At 53.7% G+C, this 21,390-nt stretch overlaps 1 protein-coding gene across 1 annotated transcript in view; it reads right to left on the bottom strand.

Moving 5' to 3' along the window:
- The window catches only part of MYH14 (myosin heavy chain 14), a 75,876-nt gene extending 55,938 nt beyond the window's left edge, over positions 1-19,938 (bottom strand). The window contains exons 1-10 of the mRNA XM_090261199.1: positions 19,810-19,938; positions 16,265-16,675; positions 9,501-9,657; positions 7,592-7,619; positions 7,346-7,448; positions 6,656-6,679; positions 5,342-5,434; positions 4,968-5,031; positions 2,227-2,325; positions 1,191-1,331 (exon numbers count right to left, since the gene is read on the bottom strand). Of these exons, the coding sequence (XP_090117325.1) occupies positions 1,191-1,331; positions 2,227-2,325; positions 4,968-5,031; positions 5,342-5,434; positions 6,656-6,679; positions 7,346-7,448; positions 7,592-7,619; positions 9,501-9,657; positions 16,265-16,672 (1,117 nt within the window). The 5' untranslated portion in view covers positions 16,673-16,675; positions 19,810-19,938. The remainder of the gene's footprint in view (positions 1-1,190; positions 1,332-2,226; positions 2,326-4,967; positions 5,032-5,341; positions 5,435-6,655; positions 6,680-7,345; positions 7,449-7,591; positions 7,620-9,500; positions 9,658-16,264; positions 16,676-19,809) is intronic.
- Positions 19,939-21,390: the final 1,452 nt, after the last annotated feature.

The following is a 21,390-nucleotide window of genomic DNA, read 5'->3' as shown; positions in this document are numbered from 1 at the left end:
GTCCTAACCGCAGGACCCCTCCAAACGTGACCTTATGTGGGCAGTGGGTCATGGCAGACATAATCGTTTTAGTTAAGATGAGGTTGTACTGGTGGCCCCAAACCAAGCATGACGGGCGTCACTATCACAGGTGGACACTGGGCACACAGGTGTGCACACGGTGCAAACGCCACCTGAACACGAAGGTGGAGATCAGGTGATGCGTCTACACGGCCAGGAACTGGGAGGGTTGCCAGGAAACCACCAGAGGCCAGGGGAGAGGCAGGGGGACAGATTCTCCCAGGAGCAGCCACGCCTGCCCACACCCTGATCTCAGACTGCGGGCCTCCAGACCTGGGAGACCATTGTCACTTCCTGCCATGCGAGGGGCTCGGCGTGGGGTGCCTTGTGACATTGGCCCTAGTGAACGAACAAACAGAGCTCTGCACCAGGGCTATTGTGAAAGCGTCCTGTGTGGTGACAAGGTCAGAGGCAAACCAACAGAGCCCGGGCTGAGGATCTGGGTATTTCACACCAGGGCCGCTCAGCCCAGACCAACACCTTCCTCCCCGCACCCTCACCTCAGCCTCCTCCTGGCCGCCAGTCCATCCTCCACATGGCCCAGAGCCACACCCCTGCCCTGCTCCCAGCACCCCCAGGACAAAGTCCCAGCCCCTCAGGCTGGAATTGGAGGCCCCGCCTGCCTCTGCAGCTTCACCCCTCACTCTCCTCTGTCACATACTAGACCAAAGGTTCAATGCCTCAAACCTGCTGTGCCTTTCCTGCCTCAGGGCCTTTGCACAGGCTGTTCCCCTGCCTGAAAGGCCCTTCCCCTGTATCACCTGTGCTCACTCACTGAGCTCCCCCAGGCCTTTGCTCAAACATCACCATCCCAGTGGGCCCCTCCTGATTCCCTACCTAAAGCTGACCCTTCGCGTCCCCATTCCTTATTCTATTTTTCTCCCCGACATTCGTCACCTCCGCACAGACCACAGAATTCCTTATCTATCTGGGTCGTGGTGCTCATTTAGTCAGTCTCCCCCAGACAGGGACGCTTACCGGTGTCATTTCCTGCTGTGGCCCCCGTGTCCACACACAGGACTTGCCCAATAAACGCCTGAGCAAATAAAGTAGGGTACAGCTGACCTGGTCCCCCGCCCTACCCACACAGAGCCCACCCCAACGCTGCGCGGGGCGCAGGGCTCACTCACAGGTGATCTCCTCGTGGGTGAATCCCAGGACCCGCAGGGACTCCAGGGTCTCCTGGAAGAGCTCCCGCTCCTGGCCCGGGGAGGACGCTGGCCCGTTGGTGAGGAAGCGGTAGTGGGAGCCCGGCTCCAGGAGGAGGTCAGCTGTAGGGGCAAAGGGCGGAGGCCATGGTCAAGGGTGAACGGTGGAGTCAGACTCACATCCCGGCTTCCTCGGAGCCCACCCCAGGTGAGTCACATCCCCACTGGGAACCTCTGGCTCCTCCTCTGCTAAATGAGCGAGGATCCTTTCCTCATGGGCTCAGTGGAAGTGCTGGGCGTGGAGTGGGTGATTAGCATTTATTAGGCCTTTGATCTTCCCTCCTTCCATAGAGATTCTCAAGTCCTGGAATTGCCCAGAGCAGGCAGGAGCTGCTGCAGCAGAAGCCACGGGCCCGAGGGTGCCCGAGTGAGCGGAAGCTGTGGGACAGCGGGGACCAGCAGCAGAGGGCACGCGGGCTCAGAAGCCACCGTGAGCAGGACCCTGGGTGAGGAGGGGCCAGGAGGAGGCCCAAGTGACAGGGTGGCAGGAGCCAGAGGAGAGGGAGCCACAGGGCAGCGGGGCCACTGTCCGTAGCCAGCAGGCAGGAGGGGAGCCGCGAAGCCACACAGACAGGACCACAGGGACCCGCGAGGCAGCGGACGCTGGAGTCACACCCGCTGGAGTGAGCACAAGAGACAGAAGCGTGAACAGGAGCCACGTGGCCACATGGCCAGTGTGGTCAAGACCCAGGAGACAGCAGCAGGACCAGAGGGCAGCAGAACCCACCCAGCAGCACAGGCCGGGGGGCAGCGGGGGTGGGGCGGGGTGGGTGGCCAGACTCCCTGTTGGCAAAAGTGGTGAGGGGGCAGGAACCAGGGGCAGCGGGATCCAGGAGGCTACAGAATCCACTACCCAGCAGGAGCCTCACACATACAAGCCCCTCCCACTTCATCCCCTGGGGACCCAGAGAAGCCAGAGGCCCATGTGCCCCCCGCGCCCCTCAGCAGCAACACTGACCCTTGAGCTGCTCTCCGGCGCCGCCCAGCAGCTGGTAGAAGATGTGGAAGCTGCACTCGTCCTTGGCCTGGCGGATGGCCCGCGACTTCTCCAGCAGGTCTGGGTGCAGGTGAGTCAAGGTGCAGAAGAGGGGAGGGACGGGACCCTGCCTGACCCCCTCGATCCATTCTGGCCCCCTGCTATCCCATAATGCAGTGAAGTCCTTCACAGCCCAGCCCGGTGACCTTGCCACTAACCAGAGGAGTGGCCTTGAGCATGTCACTTAAGCACTTGTGCCTCAGATTCCCCATCTGTGCAAGGGGCCTGATCACAACACCCATCAGTGAGTTGCTGTGGGATAAGTGAGCTATAGCAAGAATATCTCCTGCCCCGGCTGGTGTGGCTCAGTGGGGTCACTGGTTCAATTCCTAGTTAGGGCACGTGACTGGGTTGCCCGCCAGGTCCCCAGTTGGGGACGTGCGAGAGGAAACTGATGGATGTTTCTCTCCCTCTCTTTCTCCCTCCCTTCCCCTCTCTCTATCAATAAATAAAATATTAAAATAAAAATAAAAAAAACAATATCTCCACCGGTCAGTTACCCTCCCAGCCTCAGTTTCCCTGTATAGATATTGAGGCTATTGGCTCCTCCCTCCTAGGAAAGTCACATGACTTGTTCATGCGCTGAAATTGGCGACACACTTCAGAGTAAACAAAACGGCCAATAACTCCTTTGCCCCTCCATGCCATAATTTTGCGTGACACTCGTAACGCAGAGCCTGGCCCACAATGGGCTGCAAACTGAGGCCCATCGACTTAAAGCCGTGGGGTCACTAACCTGCTGGGCAAATGCGGAGCAGGCGGAGAGGGTCCCTCAGGCAGGGAGGGATGGGGAAAGCACACACAACCTGTGCGACCCAGGACACCTGCCTCGTGGGCGCAGAGGAGGAGCTGAGCGGTCCCAGGACCCACCAGGTGCACTGGAAACCCTCAGGACATGTGGGGTGCTGGGGGTGTTCTGGTGGAGCCTGAGGCCTATCAGATTGGCCTGGGGGCAGCACCTGTCCACCCCCGGGTGCCAGGCCAGGAGGCAGAGACAGCTGTGCCCAGTGGGGGCAGATAGAGGTGTGTAGGGGGTGTGGACGGGAGAAAACGTTCACATGCAGGTGGAGAAGACAAGTGTGAAGATAAAAAGAGGAGGTGGGGTGGGAAGGGCGCTGAGCTCTCAGAACCCACGTGCGCAGCAGCCACGATGCAGCGAAGCCGTGGGCCTCGGGGACTGTGGGGACTGCAGGGGACCCTGGGCCTCCCAACCTTCCTCAGACTTCAGAACACAGCGAGTTTACCAGACACCCTCAGGGATGGGGATATAGTTTCTTATTAATATCGTTAACATTATGATGAATAATTATTAATCAATAATATTAACATCAGTAAGGACATGGTTAATTCAGTCCAATCATTAACTTCTAATAACCAGAGCTTGTTATTGAGTGCGTACTACGTGGTGCAGGTCGTGCTAAGAATTTGACCCACATTGTCCTCTAAACCCTTCCTTCTTGGGCGGGTTCTGTGGTCCTTCCCCTTCCACGGAGCAGGAGACTGAGGCACAGAGAGGTCTCGTCACGTGCCCATCGTCCCAGCAGCCTCAAAGCGCTGAGCTGGCTTGGGGCCCAGGTCTGCACAATTTGTCTGCTCTGCACTCTGGGAGCTCCCGCCGTCTCCCTTGTAAGTTCCTACCGAGCTCGCAGGCCGCCTGTGCAGAACGGTGTGCGCGCAGCAGGCCTGAGCCTGCCCTGGGCTGGGTTCTGGGGACCCGCATTGCAGGAGGGGCTCCCTGAGCCTACGCTGTACAAGATTACCTGGCTTCTGCGGAACACCTGCTTTCCTTTGGGGAGCCTGGGGTGTTGGTGTGTTCCAGGCAGGGGGTGCTGACTGGGGACCAGCCCCCAGGAAAAACCCTGGGTGCCAAGTCGCTGATGAGCTTCCCTGGAACACACCACGTGTTGTCACACCTCTTGGCCGGCAACATTAGCGTGTCCCGTGTGACTCCACGGGGAGAGAGCTCTGGGCGCTGCGCTGGATTCCCCTGGACTTGAGCCCACGCGCCTCCCCTCTGCTGACAGTGCTGTGCCCTTTCGCGCGATGAATTCTGATGTGAGTAGGACTATAAGGTGAGGCCCGTGAGTCCTCTGAGTGAATCAATGAACCTGAGGAGGGTCCAGGGAACCCCGACCCACTGCCCCTTAGCAAGGCTGTGCTGGCCTTCTGATAAAAGCAGTGGAGCCCTGGCTGGTGTGGCTCAGTGGATTGAGCACCAGCCTGTGAACCAAAGGGTCGCCGGTTCGATTCCCAGTCAGGGCACAAGCCTGGGTTGCGGGCCAGGTCCCCAGTTGGGGGCGTGTGAGAGGCAACCACACAGTGATGCTTCTCTGCTTCTCTCCCTCTCTTTCTCTCACTCTTCCCCTCTCTCTACAAATAACTAAAATCTTTTTAAAAATTGTAAAAAAAAAAAAAAAGGTAGCAGAAGCCCCTGCCCTCTTCCTTCCAGGTACAGGTGCTGTCTCTGTTCCTTTCTTCCCAAGGTTCTGTGACCTTTCCCCTTCCACGGAGGGGAAACTGAGGCACCGTTCCTGAGCAGCAAGAGCCAGGGTCCCCTGTGTGTTCAGACCCCTGTTTCCTGTAAGCAGCATGAGATCCGAGAGCCTCCACCCTTGGCCGCTGCCCCTCGTCCCCCCAGGCAGCGTCAGGGCCCTGAAGGATACAGGTCTCGATGTTGGCGCCCACAATGTACCCAGCAACGTCAAAGTTGATGCAGATGAATTTGCCCTGGGAGGTAAGGGGGTGGGATGGGGGGCTGAGCTGAGGGTCCGCTTCCTCCAGAGGGTTTGAAGAGCAACTCACTCCCCCACTCACCCCTCCCAGAGCCAGCACTGCCTCTTGCCTTTCTCTTTCCCATCACCCCAATCACGGGGGTCTCAGCAGGGGGCTCCCTGGGGAATCCAAGGTTCAGGCCCCTTTGGCTTCTCTCCTCAGGACCCAAGCCCCCAGCCCCCTGGCCCCTCCTCCCTCAGTAGACGCACGCATGTTGCCTGCCCGCTCCCCATGTAGCCGGGCTCTGCCCTCACTCAGCACTCACAAATCGGGAGGAGTTGTCATTCTTCACAGTCTTGGCATTGCCGAAGGCCTCCAAGATGGGGTTGGCTTGAAGAAGCTGCCGCTCCAATTCGCCCTGCGCGGGGGGGATTGGGGGGGAGGAGATGGCGCCTCAGTGAGAACATGGGCAGGAGGCTGGGGTCTGGTTACAGCTGATTGAATGTGTGTGCGAGGGACCTTTATTTATCTGGGTGTGTGCCTACTTCCCTGTATCCAGGTGGTGCCTGCCAGTCTATTGTGAAGGGAACAAGGAAACATCTCCAAGCTCAAATGTTGAGTGGAAACAAAGTAAAACAAACAAAAAATTTTTTTGCAGAATAATACCTATAATGTGATGCCATTGACAAAAAAAATACATCAAGGAGAAAAACGCCACCAAATAAGATGTGCATTTCTATAGGTATATTATACGTGTTTGTAAACATTTAGAGGAAGTTCTGCAAGGATACACACCAAAATATCAACAGTATAAGGCACTCCAATGAAGGAGCACTGAGAGAAAGGAATTTCACTTTATCTGATTATTTTTGTTGTTGTTACAGTGAATATGTACTCATGCATTACTTGCAGAATTAAGGAAAAATCTATACCACCTATATAAAGTGTTTCAAACTGGCACATTATAGGCACTCAAGAAATGATAGTTTCCTTCCCTATGGGTAGGGATCTTACTTTAAACTTCCCCACAGCCATCTTGGTGTCAGAGCCAGGAACATAGTACGTGCTCACTAAATTGCAGTTTTCTTTTCCTCCTTTCTAGCCAGGCTCTCTAGGGCATGGACTATTTTTTAAATCTCTCTGCAAGCCCTCAGAGACTAGCCTGAGCTGAGGGCCTGAAGTAAATGGCAGCGTGGGTCCCTGGGTTGTGTGAATTCATGGGGTCTATGGGCCCCACCTACAAACATTTAGCAGATTAGCAATAAGTGGTACTTTTGGTCTCTGAGTTATTTCATGTTGGTATCTATGGCCAGTCTGCACACACACAGTAAAGCTAACGTAAGTAGCAGTGCAGACTGGGATCTGTATACACACAGTAGGACCACACTAAGTGACAGCACAAACCCTGGGTGTATGTACGCAGCAGGGCTGCCAAAAACAACTGTGGGTAGCCCAGTGTACACACAGTAGGGTTGCATTAAATGACAGTGCAGGGTCTGGTGTACACTTAGTAGGACCGCCATAAGCGTCAGTGTGGGTCCCTGGCAGGTGTGCCCACCAGTGCCTTGGGCCCTGTATGCCAGAAAGACCATGAGTTGGGGTGATCTGGGTGGCATTAGGGTGATTCCCTGCTACTCACATAAGACATGGCGCTGGTGGAGGCCTGAGGAAATCACGGGACACGAGACACGGACCAGGACATGGACCAGGACACAGCACATGAAACGTGGACAGACACACAGGTGAACTGGTGGTCTCGGGTAGTGGCCAGGGAAGGGGTAGGGATGACGAGGAGAGACGAGGCATGTGGAGTGGGGGGATCTGGGGGGACCATAATGCCTGGGTCTGAATCCACTCTAGCCCTTGCTGGGCATATGACATCTGAAATCAACTCACTCAAGCCGTGCCTTCAGTTTATTTTTTAACATAGGAAAACAATGCCCACCTCACTGGAGTGTTAAATCAATGTGAGCAAAGGGGCAAGCACTATATAAATGCCCACTTATAAAGCCAACCAGGGCATTGCAGGTACCTAAATCAGGCCTGACACATAGTAGGTGCTCAGGAATGTAAGCACCTACTATGTGCCTGGTGTTGTTCCAAAGGGCAACAAGGCCATGAACTGGGCCTTGCATTTATTGTCCACCTATCACTGCCTCTAGCACTATATCAGGCACATAGGTGCACAAGCAGCATGGGAAGCCAGGAGAAGACCCACAACTAGGTTCCCCCATGAGGGAGGCAGGGAGTTATGGGGAATACAGAGCCTGAGATGGAGGGGGCATTGCTGGTGGCAGGGTCTAGAGCATGTGCAAGGCAGGTCATTTACCGGTACACCCGGCTCCTTCCTGCCCTTCGGTGATGATGCCACATGGGCAAGGTATTGGATGACTTTCTTGGTGTTTTCTGTTTTCCCGGCTCCAGACTCCCCACTATGGGGGGGGAACAAGGGGAAGTAAGAGGAGTTAGCAAAGAGGGATTAGCAATGATTTCAGGTAAACCCCTGCCCATTCCAAGGAGAGCCACACCCAGCTCAGACCCCACCTCCACCAGGAATCCCTTCAGGATTACTCACGTGCAGAGAATGGACTGATCCTCACGATCTGCAGGGGACAGAAGGGAACATATCACCTGGGATGGTCTCTTCTGAAGGACCTTGGCTCCTTATGCTGGCTACTCCCATTTCAAAATCATTCCCCAGGGGCTAAGGGAAAGCTTTGGTTTTGATGCGTGATCCTCCTGGATTCTAATACCCAACCCAACTCGGCTTCCTGCTTGCTGTGTGACCCTGGGAAAGCAGCTGTCCCTCTCTGAGCCTCAGTTTCCTCACTTGAGAAAACAATAAATGGCATGAAATTCATTCATCAGGCTTCAGTTGGAGCCACTGCGCTGTGCTGAGCATGAGCTCCAAAGACAGGAGAGCACGATCCTGGACCGCAGGGAGGCAGCGGTCAAGGACTCTGGGTTCAAATCCCACTTCAGCCACCCACCCACCAGTGGGACCTTGGGTATTGCCTGCACTGCTCCGTGCCTCAGTGTCCCCATCTGGAGGCCAGGGAGATGAGCTCACCTGCCTCATGGGGTTGCTGTAGGGTTAAATATGGTAATCCATAAAAAGCCCTTGGCGTGGAGTAGGCACTCACCCTTACTTTATTGTACCTTTATTCTTAAGATATAATAACTGGGATAAATAACAACTGAAAATTATACAAATCAATGTATCCCAAACTAGATTATATAACCAAATAAGTGTTACCTACGATTAAGTATAAATTTATAATGTGAATATAAAAATGTGACATCTAAATATGTTCTGCTGCATAAAATAGATATGTTATAGATTGTCTATCAGACCAGCAAGTGTGCATCAGGGTTCACAGAAGGACCTGGGCGGGGAGGGGATCTTGTGAGACCACCGACTGCTGAACCTCCCCCAGAGTTTCTGGCTCAGCAGGTCTGGAGCCCAAGTGTGAATTTCTGAAAGTTCCCTGGTGCCGCCAATGCTGCTGGTTGGGGGGCCGCACTCTGAGAGCCCCCCCATCATACGATATAAATATATTATCATAGCATACCTTAGAAACGTAGCATATATTACATGCTATAAGTTTAATACGTACAATATAAATATACTGCTCATACTATTATGTCACATGACAGTAAGGTGTACATTTTAAAACATTTGATTTTTTAAAATCCTCACCTGAAGATATATTTATTGATTTTAGTGAGAGAGGGGGAGAGAGAGAGAGAGAGGGAGGGAGGGGCAGAGAGAAGGGCAGAGAGAGAAACACTGGTGTGAGAGAGAAACGTCAATCGGTTGCCTCCTGTGCACGCCCAGACCAGTGATCGGACCCACAACCTAGGTGTGTGCCCTGACCGAGGTTCAGAGCCTCAAACTTTTGGTGTACGGGACAATGCTCAAACCAGCTGAGCCACCCGGCCAGGGCTGTTTAACATACATTTTAATATATACAAAATATGTATTAAAATAGATGATATAACGAGTGCATCATGTATGTTACATGTGAGTAACGTCATCAGGACTGCTTCCTGTTGTCACGGCGTGAATGGCGGCCCCTTTAACAGACAGTGCCACCACCTGCCCAGTTGGACACAGCAACCCCATCTGCCCACCCGCAAGGGGCTGCTATTCACCCCATGACAATGCAGATTGTGTCAAAAACATAAATGTTGAATGAATGAATGGAGACTCTAAGAATCACTGTCTCAAGAGAAATTTTGGCACAAGCCTGGCACCCATTGGCTCCCAACTGGTCCTTGCTGAGAGAAGAGGGAACACAGAGGCAGATAGAAAGGGGCCTGACGCAGGACCGGAGCCTCATCCACTGAGCCTGCCATTGCGTTCCCTCCCGCCCCGCAAGAGAAGCCTCCTGGAGTCTGAAATCCTGGACCTGTCCTCTGATCCCGATCCCCAGCCCCACCCCCCGAAGGGCCGCCCCCCGCAGCCCCCGCCCCGCACTCACCCTGGAGCATGCTTCGGTAGGCGCCCTCCGTCACTGCATACACGTGGGGAGGCACTTCGTGGCGTTTCTTGCCCCGGTACATCTCCACGATGGACTCCGTGTAGATGGGGAGCTGCTTGTACGGGTTGATGACCACACAGAAAAGGCCCGAGTACGTCTGCGGGGGACAAGAAGGGGGAGGGTCTCACCCGCTGGCCTGCGGCCCGAGGGGGTCCACAGCTGGGCAGCTCGTGCCCCGCACGAGGAGGTCCGCCACGGTTGCCGAGGACGCCTGACAACGTCGATTCGAACATTCGTTACAAACATTTTCAGGCTGATGGCAGGAAAGAATCCTTCCAAACTGCTCAGAGGTGCTGTGTGGGGCAGGGTTCACCCTGAGAACCAGCAGACTCGGGTCACAGCCTCTCAGCCCTGGACTCATTCACCACAGAAGGGCCACGGGCCAACACACCTACTGCAGATTCTTTTTTTTTTTTAAGTCTATTTTATTGATTATGCTATTACAGTTGTCCCATTTTCCCCCCTTTCCTCCCTTTGCCCCCCTCCGCCTGGTACCCCCCTTCCCTCCAGCAATTCTCCCCTTAGTTCATGCCCATGGGTCATGCATATAAGTTCTTTGACTTCTTCCTTTCCTATATTCTTCTTCTTTAAAAAAAAACTATTTTCTTTATTTTATATTGATAATTATCCTTTTTAAAATGATTTTATTTATTTATTTTTAGAAAAAGGGTAAGGAAGGGAGGAAGAGTGGGAGAGAAACATCAGTTCTGTGGTTGCCTCTTGTGCGCCCCCAACTGGGGACCTGGCCCACAACTCAGGCCTGTGCCCTGACTGGGAATCGAACCGGCAACCATTTGGTTCACAGACCGGCGCTCAATTCCTATACTATTCTTAACATCCCCCTGTCTATTTTTACCCACCACTTCTGCTTCTCAACCCTGCACCATTTCCCCATTTCTCCCCTTTCCCCTCCCAGCTGATAGCCTTTCAAATGATCTCCATACCTATGATTCTGTTCCTATTCTGGTTGTTTGCTTAGTTTGTTTTTGTTTTTTAGATTCAGTTGTTGATAGTTGTGAGTTTGTTGTCATTTTAATGTTCATAGTTTTGATCTTTTTTCTTAAACAAGCCCCTTTGACATTTCATATAATAAGGGCTTGGTGATGCACTCCTTTAGCTTCACCTTGTCTGGGAAGCACTTCATCGCTGCAGCTTTCTTTATAAGGGCACGGACTGGAAATGAACCGAACCCATGTTCCTGAAGTGGATTCCTGACACTCTCAGTGTAAGGGTAGGGCACGGTCTCCAAAACATTATCAAGTGACAGGAAACCCGGCGAGAACTGCTGGCATCGAACGGGGCGGAAGAGGAATATTTCCACGTACTCGCTCGGATGCCCACGGAATATCCCGGGAAGAGCGCGCGCAGTGCCAGCAGCAACTGAAACACGACAGGAATATTCCGTGGTGTCTATTAATAGCAGACTCGCAGGGACTGCTGAGACAAATTGGATCACATAAGCCCCTAAGTGCCATCTATGATGACATATAAATTTAGAATGTGAATATAAAAACATGACATCTCAATATGTTGTTGCGTACAACAGGCATATTGTCGATGGTCTATTATACCACTGGTTCTCACAGTTGGGGTCTGCTCTTCCTGGAGGAAATGCCCAATGGCAGGTTCTAGGCACGCGGAATTTAAGATGTAATATGCCTTTGCGTCCAAGTTCATGGACTTCCTGAATCTGTCCACACACCCGCTGGGCCTGGCTTCAGGAAGGTGGGACCATTTAAGAACTCTTCCAGCTGATCCAGAGCACCAGGCAGACAACACACACTCAGGACAGGCAGAGGTAGTTAGACAACTAGATTGCTAGCTGGTTACCTAGCTAAACCAACCCAGAGAGCTAACTAGCTGCAGTTAGCCGGCTCAACTAGCCAGCGAGGTAGCTGCTTAGTGGCTTAGAGAGTTAACTATTAAACCAGTGAGCTACCGAGCCAGCTACTCAGCTGGTTAGCCACCCGGCCAGTGACTAGTTAGGACTGCTTTTGGCTCCCTGACAGCTTGTGCTTCCCGAGCAGAGCAGGGTGTGGCCACCGCCACGGGCTGCCGGGCTCCCAGGTGCCAACCTTTTAACGGTGGGAGGGTGGGTGGCCAGCAGGGAGCGGAGCAACCGGTTTGCTGGGTGCTCCGGGGAGCTCCGCCCCCGGCTCTCAGAGGGCGGGGCAGCCGGACCACATTCCCTGGGAGGGTATCTCATGGCTGCTGGCGCCCCGGCCCGCACTCCCGGCGAGCGGGCGGGCGGAGGATCCCACTGCCCCTGCCCCATCCTGCCAGCCACACCTCGTCTCCTGGGCGACACCCCGGCAGGAACCTGAGCTGGCTGCCAAGGCCAGGGGGCATCGTGCAGAGGCTGGTGCACCCAGAGAGGGTTGGGGACAGCCGGGTGCCCGGAGCACAGCTGGGGAAACCTGTTGGAAGGGTCCAGAGTAGCTGTTCCAGCACTGGGGACACTAAAGGCAGACCCACGCGGCCCCACTTAGCCCCGCGACTCTCCCTAGTCTCAGTTTCCTCCTCGAGAAACTGGGAACGACACTCCCCACTTCATTACAGCAGCTGTGGGGATTAAGGGAGATAAAGAATAAAAACCAGCCGGCCCAAGGCGGGGCCCATAAAGGCGCTCTAAATATGGGTCCTGAGACTCCCAAGGACCCATCCCACCTGGGAGCTGAGAGCTTGCTCAGACTTCAAAGCCACGGCAGCCTGGGATTCTAGCTGTGTGACTTCACACAAGGGATGTGTCCTGTCTGAGCCTCAGTCTCCAGCCCTGGAAAATGGGGCTTTTAACATCATCCCCTAGAAGAATTCTAAAAGTGAAGGCCCGCAGTGTCCCCCAGAGCAGGGAGCATCACAACTGCTCAACAACTGGATGCCTTGCCCTGACCGGAGTGGCTCAGTGGGTTGGGCGTCATCCTGCAAAGCAAACGGTCGCCGGTTTGATTCCCAATCAGTGTACATGCCTGGGTTTCGGGTTCCATCCCGGGTTGGGGTGTACGAGAGGCAACAATCAACATTTCTCTCTCACACTGATGTTTCTCTTTCCCTCTTTCTCTCTCCCTCCCCCTCTCTAAAAACAGATAAATAAAATCTTAAAAATAAATAAATAAAAGCAGGTTCCTCCCTGCCCCAAGCTTCTCAGTGAAGGACAGTGACTCAGAGTGATTCAAGGCCTAATAGCTTATTAAATAGCAGAAACCAGATTTCTGGTGCCCTGGAAGCCCCACTTGCCTCTGGACAACACTGCCTTCCCATCACCAGTGATCAGTCAACAAATATGGCCATGCCTGGTGTGGCTCAGTGGATTGAGTGCCAGCCTGCGAACCAAAAGGTCACCGGTTTGATTCCCAGTCACAGTGCATACCTGGGTTGCAGGCCAGGTCCCCCATTGGGGGCATGTGAGAGGCAACCAGTTGATGTATCTCTCACACACCAAGGTTTCTCTCCCTTTCTTTCTCCCTCCCTTCCCCTCTGTCTAAAAATAAGTAAATAAAATCTTAAAAAACAAAAACAAAACAAATATGTATCCATCACGGGCCCCTGGGCACAGCTTGAATCGCACGTATAACATCTAGCTGGGTGGTTTCAGCAGGCACTGTAACCTATCTGAGTCTCGTTTTCTCATCAAATGGGGATGGGAACAGTGCTCCCACATGCAGATGCTAGAAGCTATCCCAAGTTCATGTTGCACATACAGGGCTCAGCATGGACCCTGGAACACCAAGCGCACATAATACATTAGCTGTTAACTAATGCTGGACCAACACTTCCCCTCCTCAAACTACCTCACGGCCATATGTAGAAGTGGGTCAACATGATCACACTGGAGGCCTGGCTGGTGTGGGTCAGTGGATTGAGCGCCGCCGGCCTGTAAACCAGAGGGTTGCAGGTTCGATTCCCAGTCAGGGCACATGCCTGGGTTGCGGGCCAGGCCCCTAGTTGGGGGCGCGCAAGAGGCAACCACACATTGATGTTTCTCTCCCTCTCTTTCTCCCTCCCTTCCCCTCTCTAAAAACAACTAAATAAAATCTTTAAAAAAAAAAAAGAAAAGAAAAGATCGCATTGGAAAGAAGTTTAGAACAGCACCCAATAAGAAACCCAATAAGAAATCAGGCCCTCACTAAGTGCCAATTCGCTTCCCATCTGTGTTTCCAGAATCTTCCATTTCACTTCCACTTGTCAGGCCACTGGTTCCTGGGCCACAGCCTTAGCTTAGGCCTCACCACTTTTTCCCCTGAACTTTCCCAATTATCTTCCTATTGCAGGAGATAAGATGTGGGGTCTGGAATCAGATAATCTGGGTTCAAATCCCAGCTTAGCCAGTTCCTAGCTCTGGGGCCTTGGTCAAGTCCTGGCCCCTCTCCGAGGTTCAGCTTCCCCACCTGAAGAATGGGGGTAATGGCAGACACCTTGCAAGGTTGCTGTGAGGGTTCAGAGTATTTGTTAAAAGGTAAAGAGTAGTTCAGTGTTTTAGGGGTCCCTCCGATCTCCCTGCCTTTGGTGAGGCCCAGAGGAATGGCCTCTTTCCCAGGACCTACAAAGGCGATTGAGACACCCACGGGGCCTGTGTAGCCCGGAGGAGGTGCCAACCCCATCCAGGGTCAGACAGGGTCAAACCCCACATCTGCCACCACTAGCCGAGGGGCCCTGAGCCGGCCACTGGCCCTCTCACAGCCTGCCTCCTCCTTCCCAAACAGGGGTCAGAACTCACACAAATATTCACATCTTGTGCTTTGTGACCCTTAACAGGGTCACAAATTTGAATATTTGAATATTGGGGCCAGTTGACTTACTTTCATTTCTTTATATATCACATCATTTATTGAAATGTTTTTATTACGCTCATTGAGGTTTCGTAGTTTTTTTAAATAGAAAACCAGAACTTTGCTTTTTTGGCTTTTAGTTAGGTATTTTTATGAGTGAGGCCCCAGGCTCCAAACTGATGTTTGGAGCCTAACTCTGGGGCCAGCTGCCTGCATTCAAATCCTGGCCAGACTCCTTCATGTCCCTGTGACCTGGGACCCAAGTCACTTAACATTCCTGAACATCAGGTGATAACAACAGTCCCTGGCCTGGAGGTGAGCTGATAGCCCACATGCAGCACTTAGAACAGTACTTGGAACATCATAAGTGCTCAACAAATATTTGCCAGCCACCCACTGTTATTATTTTTTCATTATTATTGCTGACATTCCTTGTCAATCTCTAATCCTGTTTGCTCTTAATAATGCTTTGGCTGCCCATTAGAACCACCCTGGAAGCTTATTAAAAATACCAAATACCCGCCCTGGCTGGGTGGCTCAGTTGGTTGGAGCACCGTCCCATACACCAAAAGATCGTGGGTTGGATCCCCAGTCGGGGCTTGTACAAATGGCAACTGATCGATGTTTCTCACCAACATCGATGTTTCTCTCTCTCCCTTCCTCTCTCTCTCAAATCACTTTAAAAAATTATCCTCCAGTGAGGATAAAAAACAAAACAAAACAAAACAAATACCCTGTAACACCCCAGAGAGCCTGATTTATATGTGCGGGCATGGAACGCAGGTGTTGGTATTTTTAAAAAAACTCCCCAGATAATCCTAACATGAAGGCGGGGTTAGAACCGCTATCCTATTTCTTCTGTTTGCTGTAAAGATTATGTAACGTGAGAGATACTGCCTGCTTAAGAGACGGGCTACCTCAGCCAACCTCACCACCGTCGATCCCATCTCAATCTTAAGAGGCACCATAGCAAAATGGGAGAGCCCGGAGCTGGACCAGGGTCTGCCCCATCCAACTGGGTGACCTTGGCCAAGGAACTTGACCTTTCTGTGCCTCAGTTTCTTTATCTATAAAATGCTTTATAATTGTGCAGATGTACCAGGACCATATATAGTCTTTATGTAAGTGATGTGTTCTCATTCGTTTTTTATCTCCTTGAAATAATGTGTTACTTAATTATAATCTGCTACAATCATTTTATTTCACCCACCCCCATGAGACAATATATTTTAGAGTGCCTAGTATATGCTTAATAAATGTTAGTTTGTATTGTTACTAAATCTCTCTGGGCCTCAGTTTCCTTTTAGATAAAATGGGGATAATGATAGACTCTACTTGTATAAGGTAAGAGGAAATCAATTAATACATGGAAGGCATTTATCCCAGAGCTTGTGGTTTTCCATACTCAGTGTTCTCACTAATTATTATTACAGACCCAGATCCCTTTCTCAAAACATGCTCCATGTATCATAGTTAAGAATTCAGAATGTTTTTATACTTTAGGAAAATAATAAGGTACTTTTATGGGGCACCCCCGATGGGGTCTGAGGTAGTCCTGGTAATCCATTAATTTATAATTTGGCAACAGCCCTGGCTGGTGTGGCTCAGTGGATTGAGCGCCGGCCTGCAAACCAAAGGGTCATCGGTTCGATTCCCAGTCAGGGCACATGCCTGGGTTGCGGGCCAGGCCCCCAGTTGGGGGCATGGGAGAGGCAACCACACATTGATCTCTCTCCCTCTCTTTCTCCCTCCCTTCCCTTCTCTCTAAAAATAAATAAATACAATTAAAATAAATAAATAAATATAACTTGGCGACTAAGTGTGGGAATAGTCACACGAGGTGGGATAAAGACAGTACACAGCCCCATGCGCCTTCAAGTCAGGATGCTGACACCCGCTCCCCATCGCCGATGCCCTCCCGGGCAGGAGGCCACTCACGTAGATGAGGCCGGAGTAGTAGCGCTCACGGAGGTTGTGCAGCACCGAGGCCTCATTGAGGCACGTCAGCTCGGCCATGTCCTCGGCCTTGCTGAACTTGGGCGGGTTCATGCGCTGGATCTGGTCGCGGGGCAAGCGCAGCCGGCGCCCGCTCTCCGCCAGCTCCACCTCCGCCTCCTCCTCGCCCTCATCTAGCAGCGCCGCCGCCTCGAACCCGTGCAGCTCCGAAGGCACCCACACCAGGCGCCGAGCGGTCCACTCCACCTGCGGGGAGGTGCCGGAGCCCCCAGGCCCCGCACCTGCGCCGGGCCCCAACGGTGCGAACAGGAACGGCTGGGCCGCCTCGGGCACCGGGCCCGGCCTGGGTGGCACCTTCCTCCCGGGCATGGTCATGGTCACTGCGGCCATGGTCTGCAGGGGAAGAGAAGAGAATGGAGGTCAAGCGGGGCTCCATTCCCACCCCAAATCCCCCAGGCAGTCCCCTTTGTCTTTCTTCACCAGACCTCTTTTCATAGTTCTGCAAAATGGGTCCAGGGATCTCTTTTCTCATTTCATCCATTCGCCTCTCTACCCACTCATTCAACAGGTATGTAGTAAGCCAGGCTGTGAGCCCGGCACTGTTCAAGGCTCTGGTCATACAGCCGTGAACAAGCCCGAAAAAGACCCCTGCGCTGTCCAATACGAAGCCACAGCACCGTGTGGCTGCTGGGCACTTGAAACGTGGCAAGTGGGCCCTGACCGGTGTGGCTGAGTTGGTTGGAGCATCCTTCCAAAAACTGAAAGGTCGTGAGTTTGATTCCCAGTCAGGGCACATGCCCAGGTTGCGGGTGCGGTCCTGGTTGGGGTGCGTGCAAGATGTTTCTCTCCCTTTCTCTCTCCCTCCCTTGCTCTCTTTCTATAATCAATAAAAAGAACATTAAAAAGAAAAAAAGAAATGTGGCAAGTAGGACTAAGGAATAAATTTTTAATTGCATTCAACTTTAAATTTAAATATAAACAGCCTCATGTAGCTACTGGGCACTTGAAATAAAGACTTCAAATGAAGATGGGTTCTAAGTTTAAGATACACACCAGATTTCTATTTGATGACATATTGCAATAATATGCTGGACATATTGAATTAAATTATAGCATTAACATTAATTTTTACTTTAAAAAATGTTAATGTGGCTACTAGAAAAATTTAAATTATACATTTGGCTTGCATTATGTTTCTATTGCCTAGTGCTGCTGTAATCCCAGGAGACAGATAAAAAGATAAATAATTATATAGTATGTTAAATGATGAGAAATGCCAAGGAGAAAAATAAGGCAGGGAACAGTGGATATTAGCATTGAGTGGTGTTGCAGTTTTAATTGGAGTGGACAGGAAAGGCCTCTCTGATGTGGCATTTGAAAAAAAAAAACTGAGGGAAATTAAGGGAGCAAACTATGGGAATATCGGGAGGAAAAGCATTTCAGGCTGGGATAATAGTCAGTGCAAAGGCCCTGAGGCAGGAGTGTTCCTGTATGTCTGTGGCATTGTGAGAGGCCAGGGAGGCTGGATTCTAGTGATGGAAGGAGAGAAGGAGGCAGGCGAGGTAAGACTGGAGACAAAGGGGGCCAGAGTAGGTCATGATGAGGAAGTTGACCCCCTAGATGGGAGACCTAAAGGGTGTCAATCTGATGTGTGTCACTCAGGTACCCAGACTACACCAGGTCTACCTGATGCCTGCAGCACAGACTCAAATCTCCTGCCTCAGTCAACAGTGCCTCCCTTCCCTGTGACCCGGCTTCCTTCTCTGTATAATGGGGAGACAGGCCACATTCATTCACTCCTCCATTCAGTCAGCCTTCCCTGAGGCCGTGGAGGCTGGGGGCCCTGAGATGAGTCAGACAGGGCCCCGCCTGGAGGAGCTGGAGGTGTGGAGTGATCTGCTCTCAGATGGTCACAACCCGGTGTGAGCTGTGAGCTGTAATGGAGGCACCAGGTGAGCCAGAAGGTACTCAGCCCCTCCCCGCCCTCAGCGGGCCACAGACCAGTAGTGAACAGACCGCAGCAACTCCACAGCCTAAGCACCATCAGGAACAACATTCTCCCTGTCCCTCCTTACGGCCGCTCCTCTATTCTTTTCCACTGCCCCGGACACCCGCATCACTGCCCGGCCACACCGGTGCAGGAGCACCCCAACATTTCTGTCTCCCCCACCTTACTGCTTCTGCCTCTGGCCTCCGGGCCCCTGGCACCTCCAATATGCCCCTGGAGAAGTCCCTCCAAACACCCAGCTCTTCTTGAGACATCCTCAGACCTGGTCCCATCAGGCTCCTGTCCTTCCTGCAGAGCCTTTCCCACTGGAAACCTGGCTCCAAGCCACACGTCCCACTGCCCCCTAGACCCTCTCCTCACAGCCCAGCGCCAGCAGTCCTGGCCCACAGTGATGCTTGCTCCTGATGCTCTCGGGCCTTGAACCCTGCCCTCAGACGGCAGGACCCTACCCCCAGCGGATGGTGTTTCACCACCTCCCAGGCCACAAACTAACTGCCAAGGCCTCCTGCGTGGCCCTGATCCACCCAGATCCCAGCCCCATCCCCAGGACTTTACCCCCGCTGCACCCTTCCCTACTCCACCCACTTCCTCTCCAGCCCTCGGCCTTTGACCAGGAAGGGTTTGGGAGTTTTTGCAATCACCCAGTCCTATATCGTCCCCTTCCTAGAGCCAGGAGTCCAGGCCCCCAGCACCCTCCTCCTCCAGACTCAGGAGCCCAGGCCCCCAGGACCAAGGAATCTGAACCCTCAGCCCCCTCCTCCTCCCTTAGCCCCCTGAGCTCAGGCCCCCTCACCTCACTGCAGCCAGGCCAGAGGGGCGGATGCCTGGGGACTGATTCTGAGGACTGACAACAGCGCTGACCAGGCAGACTGCAGGCCTCAGCCGCCAGCCCCTCAGGCAGCCCCACCCTCTTCAGCCAGCAGGAACGCCTCTGCCTCGGCTCATTACTGTCACCAGGGCAGGTGAAAGCACCTGCCCTGGGAGGGGCAGAGACTGCTGGGCTAGAAAATGAAAAGGAGCCAGGGATCCGCCCCTGGGGCAAGGGTTGGGGCCCTTGGAATCCAGCCCTCTGACCTCAGCAGAGTGCTAGTACTCAGGAGTCCCCTCCATCCCCAGACCCAGAAATGTGCGCTCCCAGCCCCCTCCTCCCTCAGGCCCAGAAGTCTAAAACCCCAGGCTCCTCTTTCTCAGACCCAGGAACCAGGCCCCCAGGCTCCTCTCGCAAACCCAGGATTCTGGACCCGCAGCCCCAGGATTCCGGATCCCCAGCCCCAGGATTCCAACCCCCGCCCCCTCCAACAGACCCAGGAGTCCAGCCCCCAGACCGAGTCCTGGCCCGCGTGCCTTTCTCCCTCCAGACCTAGGAGTTCCGGCTCCCAGCGCCGTCCTTACTCCGACTGGGATTCCTGGCCCCCAACCCCCCTCCTCGGATCCAGGAATCCGAGCGCCCAACCCACATTCCCCCGAGACCCAAGCGCTTGGGTCGCCGCCCCCTTCTCCCGAAGATCCTCGGCACTACCTGGGCGCACCGCGCGGCGCAGGAATCGGGAAGCTGGGGAGGGGGCACAGGAATCCCCGGTCCCCTTCAGAGTTCTCAGGTGCGGCTACCTCCGCGGTCCAGCGCGAGGCGGGGCCACGTCGCGTCACCAGGAGGGAGCCTGGCTCTGATGTCACCCAGCACCTGCCCGGCTTGGGAAGGGGGCGGGCCCTGGAGCCGCGAGCTCAGGACAGGAGGATGCGGGGAGGCGGGGATGAGCCGGCAGCCAGGTGGGCGGCAGGGACGGCGGCGGCGCCAGGAGCCCCTCCTTCTGGCGGGTAAAGGTCGGGCGCCCGCCGCGGAGAGGGCTGAGGTCTCCGGGGTTTGAGTCCCGCTCAAGCTTTCTGGGCTTCAACTTTCCTCTGTGCATTTCGGTCAGTAAAAGAAATTTTAAAATGTGGGAGAAAGAGCCCAGGGCGGGGCTTAAATAAGCAATGCCTCACGATTTCACTTACTGTCTCTGAGCCTCAGGGTCCCCACCCTTGGAAATGGGACAGTACAACCTACAGAAGGTACTAGGAGCACCAAAGAGGACGGCAAAGCACTACTCCGGCCTCGGGAGCTTCAGTCTCCTCACGGGTGAAATGACGACTAAATAGTGCTAAGCGCACCTACTATGTGCTTGGTGTTTTCTGCTCTGAGAACAGCTCTCCGAGTGTTAGCTCATAAAATGACCCCCCCCCCTAAAAAAAATGAGATGGGGACGATGAGCATCTCCATTTCTCCGATGGGAAATCGAGGCACAGAGAGGCCAAGTCACGCGCTCAAGGTCACACAGTCGGTACGAGGGAGCGCTAGGCTCAAGCCCGGATGGTTTTCTGCCATTGTACAGAGGGGGCTCGGGGGAGAAAGTGTTGTATTAGGTTCTCCAAGATGTCAACTTTCTCCTCTCACTTGGTAACTCTTGGAGCCGGCTTCCCCGTCTAAGCCGCAGGGACCGCAGTCTCCCCCGTGGACAACTGCGGGATCAAAGCGGTTCAGGGACCCGCACAGCGCCAGCCTCCCAAGTGCGAGCCTCAGCTCCGCCCCCTGCAGGCGCCAACTCTGCCCGCCTCGGCTTTCCCCTCCCTGTAAAACGGGTACAACAGAGCCCACTTCGAGCTCGTGTAATTAAAGGACATTATTTAATTATAAAAACAAAAGCGCCCAAGTACTGTGTCGGTGCTCAGAAACATGTCGCTCCCCACCCCTCTGCCTCCGCCGGGCCTGACCCTTGTCTCGGATCCGCAGTTTTTTACAAGTGAAAACAGACGCTGTCTTCTCTGGGGGCGGGGGACTGAAGGCGATGACTCAGGTATTAAAGCTTGCAGGGTCCCGAGGCGAGCCTCAGTTTCCCCACCTACGGAACAGGCCTAGGGGCCGCCAGCGAGGACCCCGATCTGGCCTCGCACACAGTAGGGACTCGAGTTGGGGGGAGTATAGATGCTCCGGCCCGCCCCCCCCGCCGCCCCGTAGCTGTTCCGCAGCACGCCCAAGGTGATTGTCCCAGTCACCGCTCCTGCCCCTGCGTTCGCGCAGGCCCCGGGGCCCCGTTCGCAGCCCCGAGGCCCAAGCCTCCCAGGG

This window comes from Furipterus horrens, unplaced genomic scaffold (genome assembly GCF_987537825.1).
Source record: "Furipterus horrens unplaced genomic scaffold, mFurHor1.1.pri manual_scaffold_13, whole genome shotgun sequence".
Taxonomy (NCBI): Eukaryota; Metazoa; Chordata; class Mammalia; order Chiroptera; family Furipteridae; genus Furipterus; species Furipterus horrens.
This window is presented reverse-complemented; position numbering and strand designations above follow the sequence as displayed.